We start from the raw sequence: 20,184 nt of genomic DNA on the forward strand, positions 1-20,184 counted from the left end.
ACAAAAGTTAGAAAAAAGGAGAAAGACAGAAATATCTATCTATATCTATATTTATATTTACCTAAGGAGAGAGATACAGAAAGAGGTATAAATAGAGGGAGAACAATCAAGATAACAGGCATAGAGGGGAACAGAAACTTAGAAAGACTGATTCAGAATCAGAGACTTAAGGACACAGGACTGGACTGTCTTTGGTCTCTTTTGTGAGCCATGGATGCAGAAGGGAGAAGTGAGCAGGGTAAGCAAACGAAGGAGCAAGTTTGCAGCAGCCTGTGGCCCGAGGGCTACCCAGCCGCTGAGACTGTGACCTCCTCAGTGGGTGAGTGAATCTTTTGGGTGGTGTTCCTGAGGAAGCAGCTGGTGTGTGGGCTCCATGGGGTAACTGTTTGCCACGAGGAAGATGAAGAGGAGAAATAGAAAACCAGAATCCTAGAATGTTAAAAATAAGGGAACCTTAGAAGACATGGGGAGGTACAACTTTACCCTTTACAGAGTCAGGTCACTGAGGTCCTGCCCTGAGGAGGAGGCAGAGGCAGAGCTGAAATCTGTCTCCTCACTCCTGACCTTGGAGTTCAACGACTGCATAGCCTTCTCTGAGGAAGAGAGCCGGAGGGACCAGAGCTTTGGATCTGAGTAGAGTAGGAGGCCGAGGTGGACATTGAGCACCAGGTGGGGACCACCTCCTGGGTCCCCATGGGGATGGGATCTTCACTCCAGACATCTTTTTTTTTCAGTGTGTGCCTTCCAGGTGTTTCCTTTTGCTCCTGTTCTCTCTTCCCTGACTGGCTTTCAGACTAATTAGTGTGGGGGCTTAGTAAGCCTGTAGGGAGAAGAGGCAAGCCTTTCCCACGAGCTCAGGTTCCTGCAACCTGGTGGCCGGGCCAGGACTGGGATAGGGGAGAAGATGAAATGCATGAACGGGGAGGGTGCATCTGAGCAGAAGGGGGAGGGATGTTTCATCTTCCCAAGTGAAGGGTATAGGACGGGAACAATATAAAGTTTTAAGTTGCATGTGAGCCATGAAAGCAGGGAGCAAGTAATAGGGGTCTTAGAGACTTGGGAAATTTGGTAGGGTGTCAGAGTGAACATAAGGTACATAGGGTAAGATCCAGGAAGGTGGTATGTATACTCAGAGAGATGGAAGGCTGTGGGGGGGCATGTGTTACATGGGGGCACATCTGGGGGAATGTAATAGGAAGGGGGCATAGGGTGCAGAAGTGAGGCAGAAAGAGTGTGAATGCCCAGGACAGATGAGTCTGAGGTGTGGACCTCATCTGGAGATGGCAGCCTGAGTTAGGGGACTCAGAAGCAAAGTGCAGCCAAGGCTGAGAGAGATTCAGCTGGTTCTGAAAGCTGAAGAATTTCTGGTTGGGGCAGAGTGTATGAGCAACACACTGGGCTCGAGTAGACTCTGGGGATTCCAGCATACGTGGTCTGGGATGGATGGATGGGTCTCTGCGGCAGCAACCTCTCCCTCCCCTCTCCTCCTCAGACATGAACACTCGGCCCTACCGGAACCTCTCTAGTCTAAGAGTGGGGAGACCAAAGCTTTCCCCACAAGGAGGACTGAGGGGTCGGCCACACTCCCGGCGCCGTCACCGCACCACCTTCAGTCCAGGGCAGTTGGAACAGCTGGAGTCAGCTTTTGGGAGGAACCAGTACCCTGACATTTGGGCCCGAGAAAGTCTCGCTCAGGACACGGGCCTCAGTGAGGCCAGAATCCAGGTGATGGCCCAAAATTCCGCGCCTCCACCCCCCAGGAAGAAATGCAGATTCAATGCTTGGGAACTACTGGGGCATAAATTCTCAGGGCATTATAACAGAGTCTTATCCAACAGTCAAGGTAACCTCGTCTGTACCAGGAATGTCACTTGAGTTTAACCTGGCACTCACCTAATCTAACTTGAATTCCAACATCAACCCCCAGTATCGACCCCCAACCTTAATAGTGATCTGAACAGTAGAATTTCAGTCCTAACTACTCCTACACATATGTAACCTTGTCTCTAACCATGGCCTTGAAACTTGATCAGCCTGATACTCCCTTATTTCTAACCATATCTTGAGTATGTGTGTTAGTTGCTCAGCTGTGTCTGACTCCTTGCAACCCTATGGACTGTAGACTGTCCATGGGATTCTCCAGGCAAGAATACTGGAGTGGGTTGCCATTTCCTTCTCCAGTGGATCTTCTTGACCCTGAGATCGAACCCAGGTCTTCTGCAATGCAGGCAGATCATTTACCATCTGAGCCACCAGGGAAACCATATCTTAGAAATCTTAATCTTAGAATATACTATACCCTAAAGCCAACCTGGTCTATGACAATTAAACTCATCCATTGTCTTAAACTCGAATAACCCTAGAGGAAGTTTCCCATTCTCTGGGGAAGGGAAATGTCATTTTGTCATGTTTGTCTCTTTCCTGTTGGAAGTTGACATTTCTTACTCACCCAAAATTGAAGCAGGGCAAATTTAGACATGGGCTGGAGGAATGGTGTGGTCTCACTTTGTCACTAGGCCTGGCTCAGTTATACCTTTTGCAAGAGTTTTGTCTCCTCTGGGGATGTGGGGGAATTTTATGCTCTGTACCTTCAGACTTCAAGGAGAGAGGGTGCATGTGATAATGCCACCTGTTTGAGAGAGAGGCTCTGATGTGGCTCTTCTTCCCCCTCTTCAGGTCTGGTTCCAGAACCGCAGAGCTAAGCAGAGGAAGCAAGAGCGGTCACTGCTCCAGCCACTGGCCCACCTGTCTCCTGCCGCCTTCTCTGGTTTCTTGCCCGAGCCCCCTTCTTGTCCCTACTCCTACCCAACACCACCTCCCCCAATGACCTGCTTCCCTCACCCCTACAACCATGCTCTCCCATCTCAGCCCTCCACAGGTAGTTCCTTTCCTCGACCCTACCAGTCTGAAGACTGGTACCCCAACTTGCACCCAACCCCTGCTGGTCATCTGCCCTGCCCTCCACCCCCACCCATGCTTCCCCTCAACCTTGAGCCACCAAAGTCCTGGAACTAAAGTTAAACAAGTACTGATAAGGTAATTTCCCAATCTGTGACCCTCACAAAACAGAGAAAACTGGGTGATTTCCTTTCCTTGTAAGGGTGAAGTAAAACTATGGTGAGGGGCAGCACAGAGATTGGGAATGTAGGAATGGGAGATTATGATGAAGTCTCACTGAGGTGACTGAGTAAATTTAAGGAGGTGAAACTACTGGAAGATGTAGGTAAAAAACCCCAGTGTAGGTGACTAGTGGAAGGGTGGAATTGAGGGAAGCAATGGTTGCTGCTGATGAATGGAAATGGTTGTAGGATATAGAACTTTGTGGGTTTCACTCATTGAGATCACAGCTGAGAACCTTTATCCCTCTTGTTTCTAGCTGATTTCAGTAAGGCATTTGATGTATAAGTCTACTTATACATCCCTTCCCCGTCACCACCACCCAAAGCTGTCATTAATGTTTGTTCATTCTATTCTGAAAATCCTGGAGAAGGGAAAGGCAACCCACTTCAGTATTCTTGCCTGGAGAAACCCGTTGATAGAAGAGCCTGGTGGGCTACAGTCCATGGGGTTGCAGAGTCAGACATGACTGAAGGGACTTAGCATGCACATATTCTGAAAATAGCTCCTGAATTTATTCCTCTCCTTTCTATTCCAGCAGACACTTTGCTTTTACTGGCCCACATTTTCTAATTAATCCTCCTTCTTGGTTCCCTTAGGTTCAGTCTTTCCCACTTCCAACAGGCCTTACACATCTGATAATACAAGAATAGCTATCCAATGTGTTATAAGCAATAAATAAATAACAACTGATATAACACATACTTAGCCTGTAACAGTCTTCAATGTTACTTTCAACCTAGCTTTTAAGTCAACTGCATGTGGTTTTGTTATTGAGCAAAGGCTCTTGTGGCACAGAAAGCCAAACTCTGACAGTGAATTTTTACAGCAAAGTAAGATTTTATTGCAGGGCTCCAAGCAAGGGAATGGAAGGCAAGTCAGATCCACTCCAACTTGGTCTTTGAGTTGGGGGTGTTTTTAAAGGAGAAGAACAAATAAGTTGAGATTAATCATCATCTTGTGACATTTCTGTGACATCTCTTAATCATAGTTGTGGAAGTAAGAATATCTCTAGTTTATGATTCTCTAGTCAGGTGGTCCATGCCTGGGGCATCTGTGAGCTTATCCTGCTCTGGAGAAACAAACCCGAGTTTGCGTGTTAATAGTAATACCTACAAAAGCAATTTTAGTACATTAACAATGTTAGAAACAACAGCAATTTTAGTTGTCTGATTCTGATTGATTAGTGTTTGGTTGACATAGGACTGAGGTCAGAATAAAAGTAAATGAAATTTTGATTAGAGAGATTAATCACAAACTCACAAAAAGGAACTCAGTTTTAGAGAGGGTCAGTTTCAGTTTCTGATAGAGAAGGAACAATTTGATTAAGGGCAAACTTTTCCATTAGCAATCCATGAGTCTTGAGGCTCTTAAGAGGTCATTCCCGGTGAATTGCTTTAGTCTGAGCTCTCCCAACAGAAACATGGTGTGGTCTAGTTGGTGATGTCATTTACATACCTTATTGCTTATAAGGTACTTATTATACTCATAATTTATTTAAATGTAGGCCTACCTCACTTATTGGTAGGTCCATAGAAGAATTCTGAATAAACAAGCCTCTAGAGATTTTTTTTACAATTTTTTATATGTATTGATATTACATAAAAAACGTCAAAACCTCTGTGATGTACAATTCCATTTCCATGTAATTATCCCCTTGGGCCAGACTGCCTTCCAGAAAGATAATACTGCCTCTCAAAATATCAGTATCAGTATAAAAAATGATTGATATTGATCATTTTGGAAAATTTGTTCCCTGAGAGTGATGTTTCCTTGCTGGTTATTTTTTTTTCAGTTTTCATTAATCAATTTCTAGTGAAAGTTGAATATAGTTTCATGTTTATTGACAATTTACTTTTTTTTCTCTTCTGCATTGCTTCTCTGAGTTATTTGTATATTTGTGTATTGATCTAGTCATCTTTTATTAGTGTTTCAGGAACCACAGGTGAGAGATCTCCCCTTATTTTTCCTGGCTTCACCCATATTTTCCTCATTATTTGGATCAAAATATTATGCCTTGAATCATCTTAAATTTATTTTAGTTTGTGCAGTAAAATAGTCATCTAATTTCCCCTCAATCAGCTAACTGGTTTTTCCAAAATAATTTATTTAACAGTCTAACACTGGTTTGTAAAAACACTTTTCCACATACTAAGTTCTCATATGGGGCAATTGTAGACTCCTAATTCTTTTCCACCAATTAGCTTCTCTATTCTGGTATCAGTTACATAGCATCTTAATTATCAAACAATTGTAAGAATTATTGGTATCTCTAAAATGTTAAATTTTCTTATTCAAATACAAGGTGAATCTTGTCATTTTTTCCTAGACTTTTCTTATGTCCCTCAGGAAATTTCTGGGTATTTTTCATAAAACAAATCTTTTTATTTACTTATTTATTTTCAACTGGAGGATAATTGCTTTAAAATGTTATGTTGGGCTCTGCCAGACATCAACATGAACCAGCCACAGGTGTACATATGTTCCTTCCATCTTAAACCTCCCTCCCACCTCCTAGCCCACCACACCCCTCGAGTTTGTCACAGACACCAGATTGATCTCCCTGTGCTGTACAGCAACTTTCCATCATCTAGCTATTTTACATATGGTAATTTATATATTTCAAAGCTAGTCTCTCAGTTTGTCCCACCCTCTTTCCCCATCTGTGTCCATAAGTCTGTTCTCTATGTCTGAGTCTCTATTCTTGCCCTGCAAATAGTTTCATCAGTACCATTTTTCTGGATCCCATATACCATAAAAAAAAAAAAATCTTAATAGGAGTTTTATAAATTACAAAAGTTAAGTATGCTGTTTGTAACAGTCAACTCAAAATATATATATAAGACATGTATATTATATATATGAATATATATTACCTTGAATTTATATTAATATATATTAACTGGATTAATCACAAAGCCTCGTGTTAAGCAAACTCAACTCAACATGAGATAAACAACATTAGTAGTGTATTTCTGTCCACAACTTAATTTACTCATAGAAAAATACCTAGATATACACACACTAATTTTTTCCTTTTTAAAAATAAAAATGAGATCCTACCATAAGTGGATATAGATATAAAAACATCTTTCAAGTGGATCACATAGATTTTACTGTTTTCATTCCATTAACTGGCAGTTTTATGAGCCATTTAACCATTCACCTGTCATTTGAGACTCACAGTTGATTTGATATTTTGTTTTATTTTACCACCACAAATGTTACTGCAGTTGTCTCATTGAAAGATAACTCTCAAAAAAAGGTAAAATCATGACTCTCATAGATAGGAAAATCTTATTTAAATCATTGTTAATAAGGCAAAGAATAGCAAAGATATCAAAGTCAATTCATAGGACAGAGAACAAACATAATTATAGATAAGAAATAGTGAAATCAATGTGTAAATGGAGGCAAAATTGTCTCCTGGTTGAGGAGGGAAGTCAACTGACCCTCTAGGGGATGGGATTTATGTACATGTCTATAAGAAAACATTCAAAAAACTAAGATCATGGCACCCAGTCCCATTACTTCATGAAAAATAAATGGGGAAACAATGGAAACAGTGACAGACTTTATTTTCTTGGACTCCAAAATCACTGCAGATGGTGACTGCAGTCATGAAATTAAAAGGTGCTTGCTCCTTGGAAGAAGAGCTACGACAGCATACCAAAAAGCAGGGACCTTACTTTACTGTCAAAGGCCCATCTAGTCAGTAAAGTGGTCATGTATGGAAGTGAGAGTTGGACTATAAAGAAAGCTGAGCGCTGAAGAATTGATGCTTTTGAACTGTGGTGTTAGAGAAGACTCTTGAGAGGCCCTTGGAGGTCCAATCAGTTCATCCTAAAGGAAATCAGGCCTGAATATTCATTGGAAGGACTGGTACTGAAGCTGAAACTCCAATACTTTGGCCACCTGATGCAAAGAACTGACTCATTGGAAAAGACCCTGATGCTGGGAAAGATAGAAGGTGGGAGGATAAGGAGCCGACAGAGGATGAGATAGTTGGATGGCATCACTGACTTGATGGACACAAGTTTGAGCAAGTTCCGGGAGTTGATGATGGACAGGGAAGCCTGGCGTGCTACAGTCCATGGGGTCACAGAGTCAGACAGGACTGAGCAACTGAACTGAACTGATGTTTTTAAAATCTATTCTTGGTTCTGTACTCCAGAGTTGGGTCTCTCGGTAGCTTTCCAGGTTCATACAAGCATTGGCATGTACCTGGGTTCCCCCTCACTTTTCGCCTCTTGCTGGTTGTGAACTGAAATATTTTTGTGAAATAAAATATTTTCTGCTATACCAATAAAAAAGCCATGCCACAGTTATCAGGGATTTCAGCCTTCCAAATGTAAATTTCTGAGCCCAGGTGAAACAATACCAGCTATCTGGCAGCCATCAGCCAGGGCTGAGGACCTAGGGTAGGGTGTGAGAAACATAAGAGGCAGCCAACTGCCACGCCCACTACCCCTCATGGTAAATGAGGAATTAAGGATGAGAACAATAAAAAAGCAGGACTTGGTTCCAGATAGCTGAGATACATATGAAAGAAATGATTTCAGTAAACCTGGACACTTGCATTTTCCCATACATTTAGTTGTGTCCAACTCTCTGTGACTGCAGCACGCCAGACTTCCCTGTCCTTCACAATCTCCCAGAGCTTACTCAAACTCATGTCCATTGAATTGGTGATGCCATCCAAACATCTCGTCCTCTGTCGTCCCCTTCTCCTCCTGCCCTCAATCTTTCCCAGCATCAGGGTCTTTCCTAATGAGTCGGCTCTTTGCATCATGTGGCCAAAGTATTGGAGCTTCAGCTTCAGCATCAGAGTGCTAAATCCCTTAACACGAGAGATCTGGTTTTGTTACTGAGTCCAAGTTTGCTCTGCTCACCCCAGGATAGACCAATAAATCCTAGGGACGAGGTGTTGAGATAAAGAAGTCACTTTATTCTGGGAACTGGCTGACCGAGAAGACGGCAGGCTAGTGGCTCAAAATAAGGCTCAAAAAACCCACCTTGCTGGGGCCTGGATGCCAGGTTCTTTTATGGATCAGAGATAGGGGAGGTGAGGAAACAAAGTAAAAAGACCATTCAATTCTTGCAAGTATCTTCTAGAGCTGCAAGCTTCAGGCAGGGGGATGTGTTAGTTTTATTTCGTTCACTGGTGGGCTGAGTTGAACAGGCATGCTCAGTTGCCTCTGACTGTTTGAGACCCCATGAACTGCAGTCTGCCAGTCTCCTCTGTCCATGGGATTTTCCAGGCAAGAATACTGGAATGGGTTGTCATATCCTTCTCCAAGGGGATCGTCCCAACCCGGGGACTGAACCCACATCTCCTGGGTTTCCTGCTTTGGTAGGTGGATTTTTTTTTTTTCCTCAAACATTTTTTAATGGGTCTCAAATTCTGTGACAGATTTTTGATCAAGTTGTTTTCTTTAGAAAGTACTGATTTTAAAAACTAATAACTTAAACTGCCACACACAAAACATACAGTACACAAAACATTCTCCTTTCCTTCTGAAGGAAGATGCATTGTTATAATTAACCAGTCTTTTACTATTAAACTTAAATTGCCAATTGAGACAAACAGTTCTGAGACTGTTCTTCTACCACTGATTAAGACTGGGGTGGCAGGTACTGGGGATACTCACTTAACCTGAGCTTTCTGGGCAGAATTGGTGACTTTGCCAGCTCCAGCTGCCTTCTTGTCCACTGCTTTGATGACACCCACAGCGACCATCTCTCATGTCACGCACAGCAAAACAGCCCGGGAGAGGATAGTTAGAGAAGGTCTTGACACACATGGGCTTTCCAGGAACCATATCAATGATGGCAGCAACACCAGATTTCAAGAATTAGAGCCATCTTCCAGCTTTTTCCCAGAACGATGGTCAGTCTTCTCCTTCAGCTCAGCAAACTTGCAAGAATTGTGAGCTGTGTGACAATCCAGCACAGGTGCATATCCAGCACTGATTTGGCCTGGATGGTTCAAAATAATCATCTGAGCTGTGAAGCCAGCTGCTTCCACTGGTGGGTCCTTTTTTGCTGTCACCAGCCACTTTGTCACGATGAACATCTTTGACAGACACGTCCTTGACATTGAAGCCCACATTGTCCCCAGGAAGGGCTTCTCTCAATGCTTCATGGTGCATTTCTACAGACTTCACTTCGGTTGTTACATTGACTGGAGCAAAGGTGACCACCATGCCAGGTTTGAGAACACCAGTCTCCACTCAACCCACAAGGACAGTACCAATACCACCAATTTTATACACATTCTGGAAGGGCAAACACAAGGGTTTGTCAACTGGGTGAGTTGGTGGCAGGATGCAATCCAGAGCTTCAAGCAGGGTGGTTCCACTGGCAATGCTGTCCTTATGGGTGAATTTCCATCCCTTGAACCACGGATGTTAGCACTTGGCTCCTGCATGTTGTCTCCATTCCAGCCAGAAATTGGCACAAATGCTACTGTGTCAGGGTTGTAGCCCATTTTCTTAATGTAGGCGCTGACTTCCTTGACAATTTCCTTGTATCTCTTCTGGCTGTAGGGTGGCTCCGTGGAATCCATTTTGTTAACTCCAACAATTAGTTGTTTCACACCCAGAGTATAAGCCAGAAGGGTATGCTCATGGGTCTGCCCGTTCTTGGAGATACTGGCTTCAAATTCACCAACCTCAGCAGCAACAATCAGGAGAGCACAGTCAGCCTGGGATGTGCCTGTAATCATGTTTTTGATGAAGTCTCTGTGTCCTGGGACATCAAAGATGGTAGCATGGTACTTGCTGGTCTCAAATTTCCACAGGCATATATCAGTGGTGATACCACGCTCACGTATAGCTTTCAGTTTCTCCAAGACCCAGGCATACTTGAAGAACCTTTCCCATCTTGGCAGCCTCCTTCTTGAACTTTTCAATTGTTCTCTTGTCGATCCTGCCACGTTTGTAGATCAGATGGCCAGTCGTGGTAGACTTCCCTGAATCTACGTTCCCAATGACAATGATGTTGATGTGGGTCTTTTCCTTTCCCATTTTCACTTAGGTTTAACGGTGGTTTTCACAACACCTGTGTTGTTGAGAAAAAGCTGGTAGGTGGATTCTTTACCACAGAGTCATCTGGGAAACCCCAGGTAGGAAGGGTCAGGCTAGCTCCCTGAGGTAGGGCATTTTGTATGCCTAGAGTAATAAAAGCGACAAGCTAAGGGATAAAGTCACAGAAGCAAAACCAGGATGAATTCAAAACCCTTCCCAGTTATAGTTTTTCTTAATTAATCTTTTAATATTCAGATTACCTGCCCCTTTTTGCAAATTTCCATATAACCTGGCTCCTCCCCTTGCACCATACCAACCCTCCCACCCCCAACACAGAAACAGTTCTCTCCAGGTCACCATCAATGGCTTATCTGGAGGACTCTGCCTCTCTGCTTGACTGTGAACTAAAATGCCATTGCTCAGCTCGTGGAGAGATAGTTTGTCCTTGCCCACCTGTGAACAGGAGAGATTAACACACCCCTTCCAAATGTTGGCCATTCTCTTGGAGATATTTTGGAAGACTGAAGACCCTTTCACTTTACTTCCCCATGGCCTCTCATTCTCTATTCTGCCTTTTGACTTTACTTCCTCATTGCTTCTTTCTCTCTGGCATAAAACAACCTGGCATCCAGACCCCAATAAGATGGTTATTTTGAGGCACTAACCTGCTGTCTTGGTCTGCTAGCTTCTTGATTCAAGTCATTTTCCTTGCCTCAATACCTCATCCCCTGGATTCACTGGCCTGTCTTGCGGAGAATAGAGCAAGCCTGGACTCAGTAACACAGTCACCATCCACAGTGATTTTGGGGCCCCAGAAAATAAAGTCTGTCACTATTTCCATTCTTTCCCCATCTATTTGTCTTGAAATGATGGGACTGGATGCCATGATCTTCGTTTTCTGAATGTTGAGTTTCAAGCCAGCTTTTTCACTCTCCTCTTTCACCTTCATCAAGAGTCTCTTTAGTTCCTCCTTGCTTTCTGCCATAAAAGTGTTGTCATCTGAATATCAGAGGTTATTGATATTTCTCCCAGCATTCTTGATTACAGCTTGTGCTGTCTCCACCTAGACCCTATTCCCTCCTGTATGAGAGACTTCTCCAGCTCACTCAAGTTCCCATACTGCACATCTAGGTGCAGTCTCCACCATCCACCAGAGCAAACAGCATCCTCTTTGATTCAACATCTCCCTGTTTTGGCTCAGCTGCGCTTCAGAGGATAGCATCTAGGAATAGCTCTTGCAGACCCAGGAAGCAAGATCAGTGCCATTGGGGCAGGGAATCATGGCACAGGGGGCCTAGGTATGACATCTAGGGGAGAAGGAGCCAGGGCTCAAGGTGGCGAGCTCCATGGACCTCAAGAGCTTCTCACCTGGTGGAGATAGGAGCAGTCGGGTGAAGACCAAAGAGGGCCCTCAAAGCATTGGGCCCAGAGTAGGGGTCTCAGTGCCAGGCTCTAAGACTGTACTGGGTGGATTTTCCCCACAGGGGCTCCTCCTAGCCAAATCCTCCCGCTATTTGTCAGGTTTTTTTTTTTTTTTTTTCAAATTCTCCTGTGATTAAAATGCTCACTCTTTTCTACACTAGAAACAATAGCTGAAATCAAAGTCCCAGTAACAAGAGCAGCTCCAAGACTCTATCTCTTTTGAATTTTGTCAGTTAGCTTCAGGATTTTCCAAATTTCTTCTTCAGAAATTGTCACTGGCCAAAATCTTGGTCTTCTCTGCCCACCGAAGCCGAATGAAAAAATACAGAGATCAAGTGTGGAGGAAACAGAAAGGTGGCTTTAATTCTCAGCTGGCAGAGAGGGGAGCACAGTAGGCTCTTGCCTCAAGGACTGTGCCCCCCGCCCCCGCCTTCAGGAGGAGTCTAAGGGCTTATATAAGGCAAGGGCCTGCAGTCAGGAGTCTGTGATGGGGAATAAAGGTGATAGGATCTCGATTTCTTCCTCCTGCATTGTTTCAAAGACAGTCATAAACTGGCGTCAGTAATCCAGGAATTGAGTGTGGCCATTTGGTAGCTTTGAGGCCTTCTTTCTGACATGTAACTACAAGGGGAAGGGTGTTGTAAAGGTAAACACCAGATAGGGGATGTATTTAGCACAGAGTTAAAGGGAAAAATGTGAACTGTAGCTCCCACAGAGTTAAGGGGCAGAAAAGCAAGCCTAGTTACAGACATTCAGAATTAGGAGTAGGTAAGTAAAAAATGAGGAATGTTCAGGCCTGCTTACTATTCTCTTTATCTTCTTTGTTCTCAGGAAAGGGAAAAACTCATTCCTCTTTTTCCCTTTTCACTGCAACAAATTCCCCCCTGTCAGTGTATTCCCTCCATCATAAATGGAGGAAGGGAACTAGGTGTTGTTCTTATTTGGCTGAGGACAAAACTTCAGTTTTGCTTTGTTTGACAATCACCAGCAGTTCAGCCCACTGGCCCATCTATCTCCTACTTCAAGTATTCCTTGAGAGACGTGAACCCCAAGAAATCTTAATTGAGGTTATGAAGGACAGATGGACAGTCTTCTGCTCATAGACCCTACTTAGTTAGGGTCACAGAGCTTTCACCTTGTTTTATTAAGGGTTCCCAGGGTGACTTTTGTGGTTATTCCTGCAGAATCTGTTCAGAGGAATAACTGTAATCTTTTGGGGTCATGAGTTTTCTTTCTGCATCATGATTATCTTGATGTAAATGTGTTGTCATCTGAGGGAGATAAAACTTAACAGATATTTTTTAAAAATCAGAGGTTATAAATCAGTAAAAGAGTTATTGTAACTAGGGGTCAAAGAGAGAATAAGAACCAAGTTATGTTTGGTGACAATTTTGATTATGGTCCAGGTAGGGTCAGTGCTTGGGTCATCCTCTCCAAAGGAATGGAGCCATTTGGACTCAGAAGTAATTGAAGAAATGGCAACCTGAACATTACTAGACAAAATAGAAAAAGTTAAGCCTAAGATTTAAGTCTGAATCTTAATTTAGATTTAATACTTGGAGAAGACTTGTAGCCAGGTAGCCAGTTATCTAGGTTTATCTAAGTAGGTCTTAACCTTTAATGTGGCTATGGGTCATTACGCATTTTTCCCCCAACATATGATCTACAGCAATTTCATTGTTAAAATATATAACAGTTACAAGAAAAGACCTTTTAAAAATAAGGTTGTAGTCACCTGCTGATGGCATCTTAAGTCCGACACAGCTCAGAAAACTCAAGTTTCTAACAAAACAAGGACTTGTCTGAAATCACACCATATTGTCACCTACTGATTTTCATAGCTACTCTATTTTGACTTTAATTGTAATTTTTCCTTAATAGCCAAAGCAATTGTCCCTGTCAACGATGTTAGTGTTTCTCTAGGTATGAGAAGATGCAAGAATCAGGGCTCATGAAAATCTCCTGAAAGTGTCTAACTATCTAAAGACCTCTTCAGGCAGTTTTTCCAGAGCACAGAGTGCCTCATTCCTAATTTCCACGCTGAATTCCTTTCAGGGAGTGTTGAAGGTGAGCAGCTTCAGTGAGCCATGACTTAAACTTTGTAAAGATAGATGGCAAGTGCCAACTTCTAACTGGTAGAGCTCCTTCAAGGTCATGAATCTGACCTTGGCTTGGGGGCATTACAAGACCATTTTGTCCCATGGTGCCAGGAATGGTCATTCCCAGGTCTTGTGAAGATTTCACTGACAGGCCACTCAATGTGCTGTTACTAGGCTAGACCATAAAAGAGTATTCAAAATTCTCTGGACTACTTGTACTTACTGGTCTCTTGTGGTCCAGGAAGATGTTACCTTTTGTTGTTTCTTCTCATAACTAGAGTTACACTGTTACAATCATTGATCTCATATTAATTGTATATTATCATTTTATCAGTGGCTCAGTCACACACTTGATTACATAAGGGACAACACTTTATGAAACAGGCAATATACAAAACAATGTAGCTAGCAGTAGTAGTAAGGTCATAAGTAAGAACTAAAGAACTTCCATTAGGTGTAGCCCAGTATATTTCAGTATATACCTAAGTCACCTGACTTAGTTTGTTCTATACCAATCCTTATTTCTTAGGGAAACTATATATTGATATTGTCCATAAGGCACCCACACTATTTTCTTGTTTTACTAGACTGATTATCCTTAGTATGATTTAATTGTTCCCAGTGTAGAAGAGCGTTTAAATTTAAATTACTATAGCCTAGTGTTAACTAAATCCATCTCATGACTGTGGGAGGTTTTATTCCTTGGTTGAAATTTTGTTTGTTGCTCTGATTGAACTTGAGTAATAGTGAAAAATTTTTATTTATGACCAAGGTTACGGCAGGTATTATTGATTGATAACATGAGGGGACCTCATCTTGTTGTATCAATAGTTGCCTGAACATGAGTAAAAAAATTTTTTTTTATTGTGAGGGTGTTAACCTCTTGATTAGGGAAGGCTTTATCCCATCAAATGAAAATGAGGTTTGTCAGGGGGCTGGGAAATGCCAAGTGGCTGTCTTGGATCTCCCATAGCCTTGACTTTGATTTAAATGTTATTCACTTAGCCAAAATAACAATGGAAGATTTCATAGGCAAAGTTAAAGATCTCAAGCAAACTTGTACCATGGACAAAATTCTTTACTCGGGTTCCACTTTTCACAAGCCTTTTTTTTTTTTTTTTTAAACTTTCTGTATCTTTTTCCATTCAAAAACAGTCACCTGTAAGCCAGACCTACTTCCTTTGTTTTTTGGGGGGATGTTTAAATTTCAGGCAAGGTGGGCTGTGTATCTCAAGGACATCATAAGAGTTAATGTTAAGTTTTTTTTCTAGGTATGTTTTTAACAAGCTAGCTGTTTTTAATTGCATATGCAAAAAGAACTGGTTTGTAATTGCAAAAGAAATTTTGTCTTAGCCAATTTTCTACGGGGTCTAAAGGATATTGTGGCCATACTTCTCTCTTTCTGTGGTCTTAATTTTGATATTACTTTTTCGAAGTAGAGATAACTCATATACAATGTGTACATAAACATAAACAGGCAGACTAGAGATCTCATATTACCCATTGCTCTTTGGGTAATATGGACATTTAAATAGTATTCTTTCTTTCAGCTATGAGCAGGGTATATCTTTCCATTAGTTTGTGTCTCCTTCAATTTCTTTCATCAATATCTTATACTTTTATTGTACAGATCTCATGCCTCCCCAGTTAAATATATTCTTAGGTATCTAATTTTTTTGATATAATTGTAAAAGGGATTATTTCTTAATTTCTATTTTGATAGTTTGTAGTTAATGTATAGAAGTGCAACAGGTTTGCAACTGATTTTCTGTTCTGCACATTGTTGACTTCATTCATGTTTAACAATTTTTTGGTGATATCTAGCATTTTCTAAACATAAAATTATGTCATTTATACCTGGTTACAATTTTACTTCTTCCTTCCAATTTAAAGACATTTTATCTTTTCCTTGCACTATTTCTCTGACTAGAACTTCCAATACTATTTTGAATGAAAGCAGCAAGAGAAAAGACAATATATGGAAGGAAAGTTTGTAAACCTTAAATATAACAGATTAATAAAAAGTGTGTTGCTGTTATTCAGTTGCACAGTCGTGTGCAACTCTTTGCAGACCCCATGGGCTGCAGCACACCAGGCTTCCCTGTCCTTCACCATCTCCCAAAGTTTGCTCAAACTCACGCCCATTGAGTCAGTAATGCCAAACAACCATCTTGTCCTCTGTCGTCCCCTTCTCTTCCTGACTTCAATCTTCCCCAGCATCAGGGTCTCTTCCAATGAGTCAGCTATTTGCATCAGGTGGCCAAAGTATTGGCACTTTAGCTTTAGCATCAGTCCTTCCAATGAATATTTAGGGTTGATTTGCTTTAGGAAACTGGTTTGATCTCCTTGGAACCCAAAGGACTCTCTAAAGTCTTCTTCAACATCACAGTTTGAAAGCATCAGTTCTTTGGTGCTCAGCCTTCTTTGTGGTCCAACTCTCACATCCGTACATGACTACTGGAAAAGCCATAGATTTGACTATACAGACCTTTATCAGCAAAGTCAAGTCTCTGCTTACCAGGTGAGTCCGAGAGCCCATAGATGCTATAGGACTGGGTCAGAGAGAATGAAATCCAAGAATGTTTACCTGAGGTCATTTGAGATCCATTCCTACCTAACCTGGAGCATGAAGATTATTGTGGCTTTTTGCTTGATTGCCTCAGTAATTATCTAATATATTTATTTCTGATGCCCAAAGAAAATGGAATATTTACTCTGCAATTCAGGGTCAATGTTGAAAGTTAAATGGGAGCTGGATTAGAAGAGTGAATGGAAGGGGTGCAGTGATTTCAGTAAAAGTAGAATATAAGTTCAAGGACATTTGCAATTAACTGGAATAGAGAAATATCCTTTTAGCTGAGGAGAGATACACAGTGAAGTGATGAGATTTCTTTTTAGCTTTAAGACAGCACATATTTGACTGTTTACATATTAATGAGAAAAACCCAGTCCAGGGAATGCTTGAAAATGTATTCTTGCAACAACAGTTCTTGAGACACACCTTTCAAGACACACATCTCATTGTGGGTGTTCACATGAAAGGAAATTATATAATATGTTTACTTTCCATTTATTTTGTTATCCGTGAAGCTGAATATATTTATGGGTTTTTTAGATACATATTTTCTCCACCGTAAATTATCTCTAGGAGTCCTTTCCTTTTTATAGTGAGGTCATAGTGTTTTTATTTCCATTTTCCCATTTGTTAAAAAGATAAAGAGTGCTTTGTTGTTATTGTTTTAACCAACTGGCTGTTTTATATTTGGTTAATTTATGTGCGCATAGGTTTCTTGTTGAGGAGAGGAATACTAATTTTCTAGAGATATTGGGAGATATCCTTGTCACAAGTCAATATTTTGGAAGTTCATGGGACCTAGTAAACACAGATCATCAGTCTCGGATTTGGAAGAAACAGTAACTGAAGGTTGGGATAATGACAACAGTTAACTGTGTGAGATTTGTGATTTGCAAAGGAGAGAATTTTGCTACAGGACCAGAGACGAGGCTTCAGTCACTCAGAGCTTCATATGGCAAAAGCTTTATTACAGTGAAGAAGGGATAGAGAATGCTTCTAACATAGACATCAGAAGAGGGCAGAGTGCCCCATCACTAGCCTTTAGCAAGGGAGCTATACAGTTTTTTAATTGGTTACTAACAATAGATCAAAAGAATGTCTCAAGGTTGGCAAGGCCTTACCAGACCCAGGCCCAGGACATACATGTTAAGGTAATAGGATTAGCCAGAAGGTTCTTAAGGAGAAACAAGTTCTCAAGCAAGATACATTGTTGCTACATAATCATTAGTATGCAGCTTAAGGAAAAACATACCCATGATGATAGTGAAAGAGGGGAGTGAAAAAGTTGGCTTAAAGCTCAACATTCAGAAAACTAAGATCATGGCATCTGGTCCCATCACTTCACGGCAAATACATGGGAAACAGCGGAAGCAGTGTCAGACTTTACTTTTTGAGGCTCCAAAATCACTGCAGATGGTGATTGCAGCCATGAAATGAAAAAACGCTTACTCCTTGGAAGGAAAGTTATGACCAACCTAGATAGCATATTAAAAAGCAGAGATGTTACTTTGCCAACAAAGGTCCGTCTGGTCAAGGCTATGGTTTTTCCAGTGGTCATGTATGGATGTGAGAGTTGAACTGTGAAGAAAGCTGAGTGCCAAAGAATTGATGCTTTTGAACTGTGGTGTTGGAGAAGACTGTTGAGAGTCCATTGGACTGCAAGGAGATTCAACCAGTCCATCCTAAAGGGGATCCATCCTGGGTGTTCATTGGAAGGACGATGCTGAAGCTGAAACTCCAATACTTTGGCCACCTCATGCGAAGAGTTAACTCATTGGAAAAGACCCTGATGCTGGGAGGGATTGGGGGCAGGAGGAGAAGGGGACGACAGAAGATGAGATGGCTGAATGGCATCACCGACTCGATGAACATGAGTTTGAGTAAACTACGGGAATTTGTGATGGACAGGGAGGCCCGGCGTGATGCGATTCATGGGGTCACAAAGAGTTGGACACGACTGAGCGACTGAACTGAACTGAACTGAGCAAGATGAGTTATTTTGTTGTGTAATCAATAGCTCTGGGCTTAAAGAAAGTTAGTTTTAGAAGAAGTAGTTTGTTGCCATAACAACTCAGAGTTTAAGAAAAAAATGTCTTGTGTGACTAAGAGGCAGAAATGTAGAAAAAAAGTTTGTCCTTATCTCCGCTGGACCCCTTTCAACTCTTCGAGTGTGCCAGACTCCTTATCAATCTACATACGAATTAATTCTCTCAATAAGCTGTAAAGAGGTGAAACCTGTGGAATTCAGGAGAGTTCATGGAGAAGGAAGAATAAAGACTAGATTCACCTGACTTCTAATCTGATCTCCTGGGAACAGAGAATGAATAGGAATCATTTTCTTTGTGTTCAGACCAGTGTTCCCACAGGGAATTCATGTGCTCAGAGGTGGGAGTAACAATGGAAACAGTGCCTAATGAGCATCCTAGGGAGCTATAACTATTTCTACTACAGCCCCACAATGTGTAAATCCATGGTACTGGAAGGACTTGGTTGTTGCATTTGGAGTCCCTATTGCAGTTCAGAAACCAATGTTTTAGTCCTTCCTATTGGCCTGTTTGGGAACAGAGCTTCAACTTCCATCATCAATTACCCAGAGAGTAATTCAGACATCTGCACAGAGATTCTCCTGTTACAGACATTACCCAGGTACATCTGAGAACTCAGTAGGTATGTGAAGAAAGGTTCAGAGGGAAATGGACCTGAAAATTTTTACCTAAGTTCACCTGAGACCCAAACAACCTAGCCCTGAGATGAGAGATTGTCATATTTCTTTTTTAGGTAGACTAATTCATCTACAATTAATTTATATATATATACATATATATATGTATATGTGTGTATATATACCTTAAAAAAGAAATGTCTTTTCAACTCAGAACTATGAGGGTCACTGTTATAACTAATAGCTGGGAAGGAAGTTCAGTTTAATGAGGATGAAGAAGGAAAGGAAGCATAAAATGGTTCCAGTAAAATTAGAACACAGTTGAGGAGGTTTACAGTTAAGGGGAATTATAAACTAGAGTATTAAGTTTGAAGACTTGTGCACTGTATTGAAGTCACTTTTTAAATATTTAAGATGGGATGAAATTGAATATGTTTGTGTGTTTATTAGAAAGACTCAGACTAAGGGAGATGAATTAGTTTGCAGCATCAGCTCCCAAGGCAAAGAATTCACAGTTGTCTCAGTTCAGTTCAGATTAGTTTAGTTGCTTAGTTGTGTCCAACTCTTTGCGACCCCATGGACTGCAGCACGCCAGGCTTCCCTGTCCATCACCAACTCCCAGAGCTTGCTCAAACTCATGTCCATTGAGTCAGTGATGCCATCCAGCCATCTCATCTTCTGTCGGCCCCTTCTCCTCCTGCCTTCAATCTTTCCCAGCATCATGGTCTTTTCCAATGAGTCAGTTCTTCACATCAGGTGACCAAAGTATTGTTGCTTCAGCTCCAGCATTAGTGAATATGCAGGACTGAATATTCAGGACTGAATTCCTTTAGGATTTAACAGTTGGATCTCCTGTCAGTCCAAGGGACTCTCAAGAGTCTTCTCCAATGCCACAGTTCAATAGCATCAATTCTTCAGTGCTCAGTTTTCTTTATCGTCCAACTCTCACATCCAGACATGACTACTGGAAAAACCATAGCTTTGACTAGAGGGACCTTTGTTGGCAAAGTAACATTTCTGCTTTTTAATATGCTGTCTAGGTTGGTCCTAGCTTTTCTTCCAAGGAGCAAGGGTCTTTTAATTTCATGGCTTCAGTCACCAACTGCAGTGATTTTGGAGCACCCAAAAATTGGTTATTCATATGGGAAACAAATTGTACTTAACATGAAAAAAAGTGGTATGCTAACAAGCTTTACAATCATTTCACTATCTAGAGGTGGGGAAGCAGTGGTGATATTTGAAAGGTAGAAGAAAAAAATCAGGCCCATCTCATCAACAGTT

The 20,184-nt window shown here is 41.6% G+C and overlaps 1 protein-coding gene and 1 pseudogene across 1 annotated transcript; one reads left to right on the top strand and one right to left on the bottom strand.

The window, feature by feature from the left end:
• The first annotated feature begins 210 nt into the window (after window positions 1–210).
• PROP1 (PROP paired-like homeobox 1) lies at window positions 211–3,015 on the top strand. The gene is made up of 3 exons (XM_065934807.1): window positions 211–319; window positions 1,493–1,725; window positions 2,677–3,015. Exons 1-3 carry the CDS (start codon window positions 211–213, stop codon window positions 3,013–3,015), a joined length of 681 nt encoding a protein of 226 aa, XP_065790879.1.
• A 5,749-nt stretch (window positions 3,016–8,764) lies between these two features.
• On the bottom strand, window positions 8,765–10,165 carry LOC136157304 (elongation factor 1-alpha 1 pseudogene; annotated as a pseudogene).
• Between the last annotated feature and the right edge of the window lie 10,019 nt (window positions 10,166–20,184).

Source organism: Muntiacus reevesi, chromosome 1 (assembly GCF_963930625.1).
Source record: "Muntiacus reevesi chromosome 1, mMunRee1.1, whole genome shotgun sequence".
Taxonomy (NCBI): domain Eukaryota; kingdom Metazoa; phylum Chordata; class Mammalia; order Artiodactyla; family Cervidae; genus Muntiacus; species Muntiacus reevesi.